Source organism: Xyrauchen texanus, chromosome 2, assembly GCF_025860055.1.
Source record: "Xyrauchen texanus isolate HMW12.3.18 chromosome 2, RBS_HiC_50CHRs, whole genome shotgun sequence".
NCBI lineage: Eukaryota > Metazoa > Chordata > Actinopteri > Cypriniformes > Catostomidae > Xyrauchen > Xyrauchen texanus.
The window spans coordinates 58,130,159-58,145,324 of record NC_068277.1 but is presented as its reverse complement, the minus strand read 5'-3'; the positions used below and the strand labels follow the sequence as shown (position 1 = coordinate 58,145,324).

General features: G+C 38.6%; 1 protein-coding gene across 2 annotated transcripts in view; it reads right to left on the bottom strand.

The window, feature by feature from the left end:
* Window positions 1–15,166, bottom strand: part of LOC127658115 (phosphofurin acidic cluster sorting protein 1-like) — a 111,755-nt gene that overhangs the window by 35,090 nt on the left and 61,499 nt on the right. For both annotated transcript variants that reach the window (XM_052147222.1, XM_052147231.1), the window contains exons 4-10: window positions 13,313–13,438; window positions 13,084–13,228; window positions 10,000–10,088; window positions 9,365–9,442; window positions 2,242–2,301; window positions 1,769–1,929; window positions 955–1,048 (exon numbers count right to left, since the gene is read on the bottom strand). In XM_052147222.1, coding sequence (XP_052003182.1) covers window positions 955–1,048; window positions 1,769–1,929; window positions 2,242–2,301; window positions 9,365–9,442; window positions 10,000–10,088; window positions 13,084–13,228; window positions 13,313–13,438 — 753 coding nt within the window. The remainder of the gene's footprint in view (window positions 1–954; window positions 1,049–1,768; window positions 1,930–2,241; window positions 2,302–9,364; window positions 9,443–9,999; window positions 10,089–13,083; window positions 13,229–13,312; window positions 13,439–15,166) is intronic.

The window sequence follows — 15,166 nt, the reverse complement described above, 5'->3', positions numbered from 1 at the left end:
TAAGATCCAGGCTCTGTGGTGGCCATACCATCTGTTGCAGGACTCCTTGATCTACTTCTATTAAATTATATTTGCAAAAGGAATGAGATTTCGTCTTGACACACTAAAGCAAAAGATATAACAATCTTAAGACAAATGTTTTTGTGAAAATTCTAATGTCTTCTAAGTTTTTTTTTTCCAGTAAATACTATGTAATTCATCATGTTTACAGTCTGCATTCATGGCTAATGCTAATGCTAATGCTAAAACACTGTATGTGATTATAATATGCAGCAGTTACCTTCTGTTACTGTATTTTATGATCCATGAAAAAACATTTTAAACTAGTTTCTTGACACTTTAAGCTTTAAATACGTTTTTAATTTCTTTATTTCCTGTTTCAGTGGCATACCCAAAATTATGCAAGTATGTGTGCGATACATATTTTGTGTTGGTCAAGACTAGTTATTAATATTTTGACTAAATAGCTTAAAGGGATAAAGACATCGATACTACTGCAAAGATGGATCTGTAAAAGTGTGGCAAGTCTGCACTCCAACATATTCACGTTGACTTATCTCGATTGAGTGATTAGAACCGGAATTAGATGTTGGTATCAGAGTAGATTGAGCACCAGGTCACCCATCAATTACGTGGACTAATAGCAGTAAGAAGTCAAGCTGCTACAAAAAACTGATTTTTTTTCTACTTAACCATCTATAGCCGCATTTACACTGCAAGGATAGGACCATACATGATACTTGTGCAGAGCCAACAGAAAACAAGACGTGTTGTATCATGAACATTTACAAAAAAGCAATTTAGGATGGCTCCTATAATTTACATAAAAAACCAAAGCCTAAAACCTAAGTTTACCTAACACTTATTTGGCTGACTTGCAGTTTTTTCTCTCCCAATTCTACTAGATACTAGTGGCATAGAAACTACAGATTTAAGCCTCCCACACATACTCACAGGGCAGAAGGGGTCTCTGCTCAGACTTCCTTTACTGTTCAAGCTGCCGATTTCTGTCTGGGAGCTCGACTGAGACATTCCCTCAAAGAATGGTCTGTGACACACACACACACACACACACACACACACACACACACACACACACACACACACACACACACACACACACACAAACACAATGGGAGAGACAGACAGAGAGAGAAAAATACTTTTTAAAAGCATGCATACATTTAAAGAAAGTACAAGTGTAAAAACACATCGATCCTATTTCTGTCCATAACTTTGTCAACATGAAACTGCACTTGCAGTTCCATAATGTTTTACTGTGGATAATGTGACATTTCTGACTGAAACATAATATTCAAAAATAAATAAATGCAGGAAGTGGCTTGATTTTGCCCATTAGGAATTGAAAATACAAACATAAAAAGTCATAAACCAGTGAACACTTCTTATACATTCTAAGAAAAAATTATTGTAAAGTCCTCCAGTCCTCTGATGAACTCACTGCATGAAAATATCTCAGCAGGTCTTAAAGGGATCGTTCACTCATAATGAAGACACGAATGTGAAGACTTTCAGCAAAGACAACTTTGACAACTGACAAAGTCAGCTGCTGGATCATGAAGTCATTATCAATGATTAATGCTGTGGATTTTGATTGGACGGTTATGACTTTAAGCAAACAGCAGTAGTAGGTTGTGAAATGGCTGGTGGAGAGAGCTGGAGGTGACAATGGCAGACAGCCTAAACTCACCACCAGAGGGCAATGTAGACAGTCTGAATTAGGCCTGTGTGAGTGCGTGTGTGTTACCTGAGTTTGGGTTTTGGAGTGCTGAGGATGCTGTCGTTTTCCTCCATCTCTGGTCCGCTGTCGCTGGGGTTGTACATCTCCAAACTGTCATAGAGTTCATCCAGATCCTCCTCCACTTCCTGAATCTGCTCTCGGGACACATGCTCTAAACCAAATCCTACCTACTCGCACACAGACACACAAATAGACATTTGTTTGTTTTTGCAGATGTCACTTGAATTTGATTTTTTATTTTCGAATGCAATACCATTCTGACATTTTTATGTGTCCAGATACATTTGGGGGTCACTGTATAATGGCAGTGAAGCTCAGATAAGAATTTTTTTTGAGAGAGAAAAGTAAGAAGTGACTAACAGACAGAGGCATTACATGGCAGGAACAAGCGTGTACAGAGAAGAATTTCCACAAGTCATATTTCAGCTGAGCCGACAGATGAGAAAAGCAGAAAGGAGCCAGATTAAAGGAGACGTTACCTCATCTGACACCTTAAACCTCTTCAACAATGCCACAAACTTCTGCTTGATATTGGGTTGCTGGAGTAAAAAAACAGAATTAAAGAGAGCGATCAAAACAAGATTTTAAATGAAATCAAAAATTTACCCTTTTTACTTTCGTAATACATTTTCCTTATTATGCATGATTCATCAATGTACATTTGAAGTCATAATTTATATACACTTAGGTTGAAGTCATTACAACACATTTTTTAACCACTCCACAGATTTCATATTATAGTTTTGTTTGTCGTTTAGGACATATACTTTTTCTAACAATTAATTACTAATTAATTAATAATAGTTTCACTTTTAATTGACTATCACAATTTCAGTGGGTCAGAAATGTTCATACAGTATGTTAACTGTTAAATTCCAGAAAATTATGTCAAGCCTTTAGACAATTGGCCAACTAAATTCTGATAGGCTAATTGGCGTCAATTGGAGGTGTACCTGTGGATGCATTTTAAGGCCTACCTTCAAACTCAGTGCCTCTTTGTTTGACATCATGGGAAAAGCTAAAGAAATCAGCCAAGACCTCAAAAAAAATTGTGGACCTCCACAAGACACAATTTCCACAATTTCCAAATGCCTGAAGGTACCACGTTCATCTGTACAAACAACAGTACGCAAGTATAAACACCATGGTACCACGCAGCCATCATACCTCTCAGGAAAGAGACACATTCTGTCTCCTAGGGATGAACGTAGTTTGGTGCGAAAAGTGCAAATCAATCCCAGAACAACAGCACTGGACCTTGTGAAGATGCTGAAGGAAACAGGTAGACAAGTATCTATATCCACAGTAAAACAAGTCCTAAATTGACATAACCCGAAAGGGTGCCAAGCAAGGAAGCAGCAACTGGTCCAAAACCAGCACAAAAAAAGACTGTTTACAGTTTTTGAACAGACTACAGTTTGCAAGTGCACATGGGGACAAAGATCTTACTTTCTGAAGAAATTTACTCTGGTCTGATGAAACAAAAATGTAATAGTTTGGCCATAATGACCATCGTTATGTTTGGAGGAAAAAGGGGGAGGCTTGCCAGCCGAAGAACACCATCACAACCGTGAAGCATGGGGGTGGCAGTATCATGTTGTGGGGGTGCTTTGCAGCAGGAGGGACTGGTGCACTTCAAAAAATGGATGGCAACATTTCAAGACATCAGCCAGGAAGTTAAAGCTCTGTTGCAAATGGGTCTTCCATATGGACAATGACCGCAAGCAAACCTCCAAAGTATACCTTAAGGTATGGTGGATTGGCCATCACAAAGCCCTGACCCCAGTCTGATTTGTGGGCAGAACTGAAAAAGCATGTTCAAGCAAGGAGGCCTGTTTTATGAATCAGTTACACCAGTTCTGTATGGAGGAATGGGCCAAAATTCCACTAACTTATTGTGACAAGCTTGTGGAAGGCTGCCCAAAATGTTTGACACAAGTTAAACAATTTAAATGCAATGCTACCAAATACTAACAAAATGTAAACTTCCGACACACTGGCAATGTGATGATAGAAATAAAAGCTGAAATAAAATCACTCTTCTCTAATATTATTCTGACATTTCACATTCTTAAAATAGAGATCCTAACTGACCTAAGGCAGAATGTTTTCTACGATTAAATGTCATGAATTGTGGAAAAACTGAGCTTAAATGTATTTGGCTAAGGTGTATGTAAACTTCAGACTTCAACTGATATACACACGCACACACACACACATGCACACATACACACACGCGCACACACGCACACACACACAAAAGGCGGCCAAAAGGTTGGAATAATGTACAGATTTTGCGCTTATGGAAAGAAATTGGTATTTTTATTCACCAAAAGGGCATTTAACTGATCACAATGTATAGTTAGGACATCAAAAACGTGAAAAATGACAAAAGTCAGTATCCGGTGTGGCCACCAGATGCATTAAGTACTGTAGTGCATCTCCTCCTCATGGACTGCACCAGATTTGCCCATTCTTGCTGTGAGATGCTACCCCACTCTTCCACCAAGACACTTGCAAGTTCCCAGATATTTCTGGGGGGAATGGCCCTAGTACTCACACTCCGATCCAACTGGTCCCAGATGTGCTCAATGGGCTTGAGGTCTGGGCTCATCACTGGCTATGGCAGAACACTGACATTCCTGTCTTGCAGAAAATCAGGCACAGAACGAGCAGTATGGCTGGTGGCATTGTCATGCAGGAGATTCATGTCAGGATGAGCCTGCAGGAAGGATACCACATGAGGGAGGAGGATATCTTCCCTGTAAATCACAGCATTGAGATTGCCAGCAATGACAACAAGCTCAGTCTGATGATGCTGTGACACACCGCCCCAGAACATGACGGACCTTCCACCTACAAATCGATCCCACTCCAGAGTACAGGCCTCGGTGAAACGCTCATTCTTTCGACAATAAACGCGAGTCCGACCATCACCCCTGGTGAGACAGCCCTTTTTTGCCAGTCCTGTCTGGTCCAGCGAAGGTGGGTTTGTGCCCACAGGCGACATTGTTGCCGGTGATGTCTTGTAAGGACCTGCCTTACAACAGGCCTACAAGCCCTCAGTCCAGTCGCTCTCAGTCAATTGCGGACAGTCTGAGCAAAGATGGAGGGATTGTGCATTCCTGGTGTAACTCGGGCAGTTGTTGTTGTCGCTATCCTATACCTGTCCCACATTATAGCGTCAATCTTTTTAAGTAAATTCAATTTACGGTCATTTTATGTCAGCATAACTAGAACCTTTGTTAGATATACATAAATGTGTCAGTTCATTCAACTTTATTTATGTCAACATAATTAGAAAACCTATGTTAGATATTGTTACATCCATGCCTGGGTTGTCAGTGTGTAATTGTTGTTGTCACTCCCTCTTCTAGTCTGAATAGAATGTGTAAAACCCACTATTGGGCTGAATTGTGTGGGTTGGGTTAAATGGTACACACAGGTGTTGGAGGTTACTAGGAGGTATATATAAACCCTCAGTTTGTGGATTTCCATGAGAGGGAGTTTGAGTGTTGGAGAAAATATTTTGTTTGACTGAAATCTTATGATTAAGGTAGTTTGAATTTAAGAAAAGAGAATTAGAAGGCTCCTGTTATTTTGGGAAGTTTGGTTTCTTTTCTGTTGTGAATTCAGTGGACTAGTGCTTGGAGGAGAGCTGTTTGATCTCTTGCTAAGTAAAATGTGAGATTGGCATTCTTAGCTCTTCTCAAGCCCTGTCTTGAAGAGTCTTCCATTTAGTTTTTTAAAGACTCCTGAATTTTAGTTGGACCCTTTCACACACACACATTTTTTGGTTGGAAATCAGAACTTCCACCACTACTTTGACTGTCTCGTACCCATAGCATGAATTGCTATCTCCAACGTTTTCTCTGACAAAAAGTGTTTAACTTTAGAAAGTAGACGTAGCTGAAAGAAACTGGAACCTATGACTGGACTAATACGTTTATCAAATTTCAGCTGGCTATCAAACTGGACACCCAGGATCCGTACTTGAGAAGAGAGGAAAGCATTGAGATTTCCGCAATCAGCATTACTGACATCAACATTTTCTGTAGGACCAAAGACAATCACTTCTGTCTTATCTTTACTCAAAAACAAAACATTTTTGGCTAGCCAACCTTTTATTTCCTCCAGACAAGCTAGAAGAGATTGTAATGCAATGTGATCTTTTCGTTTAAACGATAAGTAGATTTGAGTGTCATCAGTGTAGAAATGGTAGAAGATCCCATGCTTTCTGATAATGGAACCCAGAGGGAACATGTAAAGAGAGAAAAGTGCTGGTGCAAGAATAGAACCCTAAGGCACACCACAGGTGAGGCGGGCCACAGAGAAGGTAAATTTGCCGAGCTTAACAGAGAACGTTCGATCGGTGAGAGCAGTATAACATGATCAACAGTATAAAATTCTGAGGTCAGATCTAAAAGAACTAAAATCACAGTATTACCTGAATCTGTAGCTACTAGGATATAATTTAAACTAAGAGCAGATTCTGTGCAATGTGAAGATTTAAGACCACTTTTAATATTCCCTTCCAATTTCAGGGGTTCTTGTGCTCTTGGATTTTTTGGTGAATGAGGCATACTGTATTAAGTGCTTCCCAAGCCACACCCACAGAGGATACTGAGGACCAGTTGGTCTCCATATAGACATTGATTTCAGTTAAGCATTTGTTGGATTCAGGACTATATATTTTTTTAATTCTCCGTATGTGGCAACACCTCTAAACCAACCAGGGCGTGATTGGAGATTAAAATGTTTCCAATTGAGCAATTAACAACAGATAAAATGAGGGACTTAAAAAAAACTATTCTAGAGTAAATCTTATGGACTGACAAAATATATGTATAGTCCCCTACCAGATGGGTTCAAAAGTCTCCAAATATCTGTAAGATCAAGTTTTTACACATCCTGTGAAACATCAATGTTGCTATAGGGGGCTTGCACACTTTTGCTTGAGTCCATCAAAAGATTAAAGTCTCCTCCCAATATTATATCATGAGGGGTGCCAGCAGCTTGCAACATCCCTTCAAGACCTATAAAAAGCCCTGATCGTCCATGTTAGGTGCATAAATATTAGCCAAAATAACACTTTGCCCTTGAATTTCAGCTAAAATACTAATGACTCATCCTAATTTATCTTTACACTGTTTGAGACATTTGAATTGTAGATGTGTACTTGTTAGTGTAATGACTCCCCGGCTCTTACTCGAGCCAGCACTATAAAAAAATGCCCCCTCATATCTTTCCAAATTTTTCAGCTTCCTGCAGAAAAAGGTGCATTTCTTGAAGAAACACTATATCGTACTTCTTACGCTTAAGAGAAATAACCTTCCTTCTTTTTATGGGATGCCCCAACCCATTCACATTCCACGTGGAGACAGTCGACTCATATTAAAATTTGACAGTGACATAAAAGAAAAAATTGATTGTGTGTCAAAAACAACTTTATAAAGACCACATTCTAACATTGGTGTGACCATTAAAACCCGAACATACCCCTCCAAACCCAAACAGTCCATGTACGCCTACGAGGACCCCTGCGACAACATTGCCATCGGATTGCTCAAGTCCAGTGATTCTATACAAATTTTATGAGAGAGCTTCACAGCAAAACATAATCTGTAAAACAAACTCCAGCCAATAGGCGGAACCAGCACTAAAAAAACGCTCTGTTTTCTAAAACAGTCAAGTGAATGATCAGTGAGACGTTCCACTCGGCTGCAACGTATCACAAAATGACTTACTCCACTGACTATATGAAAGACATCACTTGCTGTGGGCATGTGAATGTTTTATGGCCCTCCTTAGCATCTATTCTCAATTTGGTTGGGAATATCAGTGCAAAAGCGACCTTCCGTTGTTGTAAAAGTTTCTTGCGTTCCTTGAATCGATCACATTTCTCTCTTGTCGAATTCGCAAGTCTGGGAACAAGAAAATGCTGTGGTTTTTCCAAGAAAGCATTCCTTTACTCCTCGCCTCACATAACACAAGATCTTTATTGGATGATCTAAGAACTTTTGCCAGAATTGATTGGGGCCTGTCTCCCTCCACAGATCTCCACGCCGGAACCCTGTTAGCTCTCTCAATTTCCAGCGTATGGCCTGTTATTTTGTGCAGATTCGGAAGGAGCAAACCCAGGAATTTCACCATATCCCAAGCCTCTTCGTCCTCAGGAATTCCAACAATACTGACGTTATTCCACCAGCTCAATGTCCTCCAACTTCTTCTTTGCCTCCATAGCAGTGATCGATCGACATATTACAGCAAGATCCCCCAAGTCAGCAAGGACCTTTGTCATGCCCAGAATCTCTTGACGCATTTCCCGCATCTCTCCAACCAAATAGACTCCCTGGCTCATGGCCCTCTTGGGGGTATCAGCTTGAGCACATAAGTGTCTTTTAATGGCTCCAGAGCCTAATAAATTTGAATTCTTTGACATATTGTTCTCCTAGAACACTTATGAAAAAGAGTGTATCGAATCTCACTGGTTTATATCATTGAAAGTGTTAATACTAGCAATGTGTGCAGAGCTCGCCGTTAACATATCCGATCCTTGAAATGGCGTCACGTGACCATTGTCCATTTATAATTATTTGCATTACTCAAAGTCTGTACATGGCACTACATCTGTTCTGTTTGTTTACTGTACCGACAAGTGTTGATTTGGTGATCGGAAAACAAGCAACATGTTGTATTCTAAGACTATTAAAGGAAATAATTTGCCTCCTTGAGAAATTCTCACCAACCGGCACTTGTAAAAATTTAGTTTGCAGTTCTTACAGTCTTCACTGAATAATTATTTGATCTAGTGCTGTCAGAGTTTGAGAAACCTGTAATTAAAATGTTTTATTTAGGCCTTACTTTGTATTAATGTTAACTATAAGATCACACATCCACTGGCTTTCAAGCATGTACATATTCAAATATTATTTAAGTATGTTATGTGTAGTTAATGTCATGTATTCATTAAATAGATTAAGTGATCTTATTTTTAATATGACAGTAATAATATTACTCAAAACTATTATAATGATAATTATTACATTGCAAGGCTATAAATTAAGATATCAATAGGGTAAACAAGTGAACACAATAATCCACACTGGCATACATTAAATGCAAATACAGGCAACCTTGTTCTCAGGACAAGGGTATATAATCAGGGCCGTCCTTAGGTTGGTGCAACCGGTGCGGTCCCTTAAATCGCTTCAGTTAATTTTTAGTTAATGATAGTAACCTTGATAGATATATTATAAAACATTCACAACTGAAAACTTCCTCTCCAGTCTGCCCAGATCATTAAGTTACAAAAACCAAGTTGCTGCGACGTTATCCTTATGGATATGATGTCAAACCATGAACTCATGAACATATGACTGCCCAGCATGTGGAAAGTTAGTCAATCATAACAGAGGTCATTTGCATATTGACTTAAAGGTACAGTAGCAAAAACAGTGAGGAAACAGTGAAAAGTTTTAACCTCTTTAAATGTAACTGTTGTGTGTAAGAGAGAGAGCTAAGAGAGAGTTAAATGTAGCCTAGTATGGTCATTTATATCCATTAGTAAAGCTACTTGAAGTGTGTGTGTGTGTGTCTTACTCTGGTGATCGATGCATTGGAGGTGAGTTTGCGTCTGGGTTTCTTCTTTCTCACCTCATCCTCTTCATCATCTAGATACTGAAACACACATAACCAATATAATACACACATATGAACATGCACATCCTGCTGATCAATCACACAAGGCTGAGAAACTACATTATTAGAATTTCAGTATTCAGCTCGTTGTCAGTTCATGGCATACACACAAATGTGCATTTTTACTTTAAATTCAATGAACGTTCAAATTTAAAATCGTAATAACAGCCTTAACACACATACACATACGTTGGTTTCACTATATTAGTGAGGACCTCTCATGACTATGATATCTGCTTACCCTACTCCTAAAAACCTCACACAGATATGTTTATAGCGGTAGATTTAAAGCAAACCTCGATTTAGCCGGCCTTGATTAATGACCATTTCACAAATTGAGGATCACTTCAAATGTTTTAAAATATATATATATTTTTTTTTTCACTATATTTTTGAAGACCAACAATAGACCAACAAATGTTGGATAACAATTCACTATAAGTTATAGCCCTTACACATAACCTAAGGTTAACCATTGGCCTCTATGGGAGTTTCACAGCGGTAAACACAGTAGCACACACACAGAATTTACGTACATGATGGACGGGGTCGTCACTGCCCTCTTGTTCAGATGAATAGCTCTCCTCCTCTTCCTCAGAGTAGTTATCAATGTCTGGAGAACGATCTGACCCAGAAAGGCAAAAAAGAAAACGTAGGAGAAATCAAAAAATGTGATTTATGTGTTCATTTATGCATTTTCAAAGTGACTTGCAGTCCATCCAAGTTTTATATTTTCTTGTTTAGTTTTTTAGCAAGTTGTGTGTTCCTGGGAATCGAACCAATGAACCTGGCGTTGCTGGCGCCATGCAGTACCAGTTGAGCTACAGGTATAAGTTGCTCCCTCTGAATATATGTAGGCTGTTCCACTGTTACATCTATAAAGCATTACTAGGTTTGTTACCATCTCATCTTGTATAAATACAGTATATGTACTGATTATATATTACAGGGCTACTCAACTTCATTGAATTCTTAAAAGGTACGCAGGACGAGCCAGCATATTTTGTCAATAAACTCTACTATATAACAGTAACCGTTGCATGACATACTATAATATTAGTTTAATACATAAATAAATCAGTGTTTATAGCTTTCATTTTTTGTCATCACAAACATTTTCACCTAGTAAGGAATTATAAAATTCAGTTAAACTAGATACAAGAATACTCATTTAACTACTATTAAGCTTCAGTTACAGACCTACAGAATAACTTTTACAACTAGGTTTATAACTTTAAATATTATAATCAGTCATTCAGCTATTTTACATTTATTCTACTTGTAGAATGACATGATGAATTGCAAAAGGTGGCACACTGATTTTAAAACTGAACTGGGATGCTTCATAATCTTACAGCAAACAGCAGTGGATAAGCAAAAAGGCCTTTTTTCACCATAAATAAAAGCTGTCTAGGAGAAACTGGCTCTCTTTCCCCAGCTTAATATGCAGAGATGACTATGAGTAACCCATTGGTGGGTTGAATCCCCAGAAAAGTTTAAACACTGTGGCACATCTGTTTGTTTGAGCATCCCAACCAGCCCGACACAGCGACATTGCTCAACCAAAGATGTGAGTTTGTGGTGGAACAATCAGTAGCGAAATATATGTAATAAGAAATCGAAGAACGAACGGGTGCGATATCTTTCTAGAACAAAATCTGGCAAAAAGAGTTTCAAAGTTTGTTTCAGTGGTTCGTAACAGCTCGTCTGGGCAAACTTTTTGGAAAAATTCTTACTGGCTGCTAAACACCTTCTTGCTGCCATTGGTCCACATCATCTGTAGATGTGACCTGGAGCTCCACCTACCATGAGGCCGACAGCTAAGGGAATTTTTGCCATTTCTCCGCTATGGTTTAATATCAATAAAATGTAACATTTTCTTTCATTAAAATGGGGGAGAGATGACGCTGCTGTGGTAATAGAGAAAAAGCATAAAAGGAATCAGGTTCTGAGGAATAGAAAAAATATTCAGAGCTCTATATGCCCATGTCTGTTTTCCTAAGTTATAACTAGGTCTGTCGATTTAACATGTTAATTCAGTGTGATTAATTATATATAAAAATGTATGTGTTAAAAATTATAACGCAATCAATCATGTCCCCGGACCGTAATAAAGAATGTCTACCAACTGAGCAATTCAAGCTTGAAGTACCACCTGTTTTCTCCAGGGGGCAGTATGTGGAAACTCCAACTGTATAGGCAAAGTGCAGCTTATACAGAGAAGAAACCAACACACCAACAGCTGACAGCACAAGATAAGAACACATTCTTGCGCTCAAACAGCTTGATGGAATGTAAATCTAAACAAAGGCATCTCAAGACGCATCAAACTACGTTTAACTCGACACAACCACCTAAAAATTGTAGGTACATTTTAGGTACATTGCCCTAGTTATAACATAAAATTAATTAAGAAAAGAATTACAGATATGATATTTGGAAATAACATTTTAAGTCAGGAGAAAGAAAAAAAAAAAGAGGCTGGAGTTTAAAAGTCTTAAGAGCATATTTTATCCTGCAAAATAATTTATTTTAGAGTATCTTATTTATGTCGTCACAAGCTGCTTTTAATGCAATGAATAGAAGTTATAACAAATACAATTCATAATCAAGTCATACATATGATATTTGTAATTTAAATTATTTTATCGGTTATAAGTTATAGGTTAGAAGGTTATAAGTTATAGGTTAGAAGTCAAATATATGACATTTGTTGAAAAATATTTTATTACACCGGGAAAATAAAGTGGAGCTGCAGAACTCTTATCGCCATATAGGGTGTTTAAAGTGTAAATAGCTTTGTTATAATGAGAGCAATCTAGCTTTTTTTTTTTTAGATGATGTTGTTTTGAAAGCTTTAATGCTGACATCATCCAGCCCAACAGCCTAAAACGTTAGCGATTCATGGTTCGAGGCCAGCAAGCTTTTGGCTGTTGGTGGAATATGGGTGTAAGACAATAGCTGCGTTTCCACTATTGGGCCAAATGAGGGCATGCTAGTGCATGTCAGGGCCAGTTGTGTCTGCTGTCACTTCCGGGGATTAATAGTTCTTCCTCTGAGCCAACAGCCAAGAGCCTTTGGCCTGCCAATTACCATTGGGCCAAAAAAAGGCCAACTGGGGATTGAAGTGGGGTCAATGTCAAAGGTGGAGTCAGGTCTCGCTTTCCACAAAGCAAAGACCAAAATAAGCAAACAAACTGCTGCTTCATTCTCCACTATGTGTATGTCGAGGGCTAGCTAGTCTCCAGTGTCTGATACCTCAGATTGAGCGTCACCCTTGCTTGTGAAATGGCGGGGCGTGTGACGTTGGCACCAGGATGGCGTATTATGGCCAGGTTTTAGGGCAACGCTACGGGGCAATTGGCCCGATCGTGGGAATGTAGATCAATTTTGGTCTCGCGGCTTGAGGTTATTTGCACATGCACTAGCCCAATAGTGGAAATACAGATAATGAATGGTTGTCCCTACCCATAAAACTACTGTTTGACCGACCAATGGCAGAAAGGTGAAGTGTAAATTAGACACACTTCAGCTTTAACCGTAAGGGTTTAAACTGGTAAAATAAACGTTTTGGCCTGAAAGAAATATTGTGTTCTCTACTGAAATATATCATCTCTCACCATTCATCTTGGCTTTGGGCCCCTCGTGGTCGATGGGTTGACTGGAAAGAGAGTAAACTCTGATTTCAGCCACACGGACAGACACTTCCTTCAGCTGACTGTGCAAACCAAGAACCTGAGCACCCTCCGTCGGGTGTTGCATCACCTGACAACACAATCCATCAGCAATTAATACATACATAAAAAAACATAATGATGGATTCTAGCTGAAATGAGTTTTGACGTTTACCTCTGCCATGTTGATGAGTCCGAACGCGAGGGTCTTGTAGCCCAGGATGGTTCTGTTCTTGTATCTCTTCCTCCTCTGCAGCATGATCTGAAGTTTGTTGGCATCCCGTTTCAGGAAGTGAGGATACTGACAATAAACAGTGTCATGACGAAGATGAGTTATAATGACACAAAGACTTTGTTCCAAACCCTAGTGAGCTGCTTCCAAGGCATCATAGGTACACTCCAGCTGCGACGGCCTTTTGCCAAAATTGTAACATTCCGTCTACAACGGATGTGTTTGTTGGCATGACTCATTGCTACTGCTTGAGGCTGTCTACATGGTAAGCATCAAAGTGAACATTCTAAATGACATGCAGATAGCAGGGACTAATCAGCTTTGAGCTTAAGTAGACTTCAGCAACAGTTAAAATGGCGGTATAACCTGTCTTTAAATCTTTATTTTCAACAGAAATCCACTGGTATAAACATTTACTTATTATAGAATTGTTACTGTACTGTTATTGTTACTAATACGGTGTATAATTGTATTAAGAAACAAAAGATGATTTAAATGAGTAAACCAGAGTAAAACATCACAAGTTGGCTTTAATGCAACAGTCAGAATTGACTTAAATATGTAGTGAATAAAATTCACGATGTCTGATATTCACTGTAGTAATAAAAGTTTCAGACGGGGAGGATTATAATGTGGTTGGAACAGTTCTGCAGGGCATCGGAAATAAAACGGGTCATGGTGCCAATGCGTAACAGATGCTTCCAGTGTAGACAGCATCATTGATTATAATTGGAGTGATTTGCTTTCAACGCAACGAACCACTTGCGTCCTGTGTAGACCAGGTGTAATGCGGTTGTGTCTAATAGATAACCCCCCAGCTACCTGAAGTCTCGAGAGTGCCGCATTGAATGTTCAAATACTGTGTTTTTTTTGTGTTAATTTAGAGTTCTACAGAAACCCTACACCTACCCATACTTGTAATCCTAACCTTAACCCTACCACTATATCTAACTCTAAACCTAACCTTAATAACCTAAATGAGACTTGGACTGCCAGGGGGCTTCTAGACACAGCCACGTAAGGCAGCAACATGTGTATCCTTCATGGAAAAAGAAAACCAAAAATGTATTTCAACAAGTCAGGTGAAAAATAATCATAAATATACTTAAATTTCACATAAAAATAAGTTCAAATAAAAATAGTCCAATCTAATTAAAATAACCAATTTCATCCAATATTTGTGTGCTACATACTTTATGCTTATTAGAGTATCAGTGCGTTAGCTTAGCACATGCTAATGACAAACTATCAAAATTAATGGTGTAAAATATCACACCTGTCTCTGTAACAGACCTACACTAAATCCTAATAATTTGACTTTACTCAAATGATTAAGAAAGCTTGTTCCCTCAGTTTAATGGAGTAATGGCATCTCTAAAACTTGTGTAATTAAATTCACTTAACTTGGTGATCATTTAGAATAAATGTAACTTTTTAAGTTAAGGTAACTAGATGCGTGTAGGCTTAACTCAGATTTGGAATTAAAATGTAGTTGTTTCTACTTCATAATTGTAATGATTAAATCTATGGATTTTTAAGACAAATGAGTTCAAGAAACATAGATATTTCAGTTATGAGCCCAAAACTTGACATTACAAGTAATGTTTAATTAAGTCTACTTCATTTTCAAACAGATAATTTGTTAAGCTAATTAGAAGACTTTCTGTGCTCTCTTCCTATCAATCATCCTGCGAGTTCACAAGGCAGCCCATATATGGGCAGTAGGAAGCTTAGAGCATCAGTTTGACAGTTGTCAATTACAGTAACAGGACCGGCAGCTCTTATAAGGTGCCATTA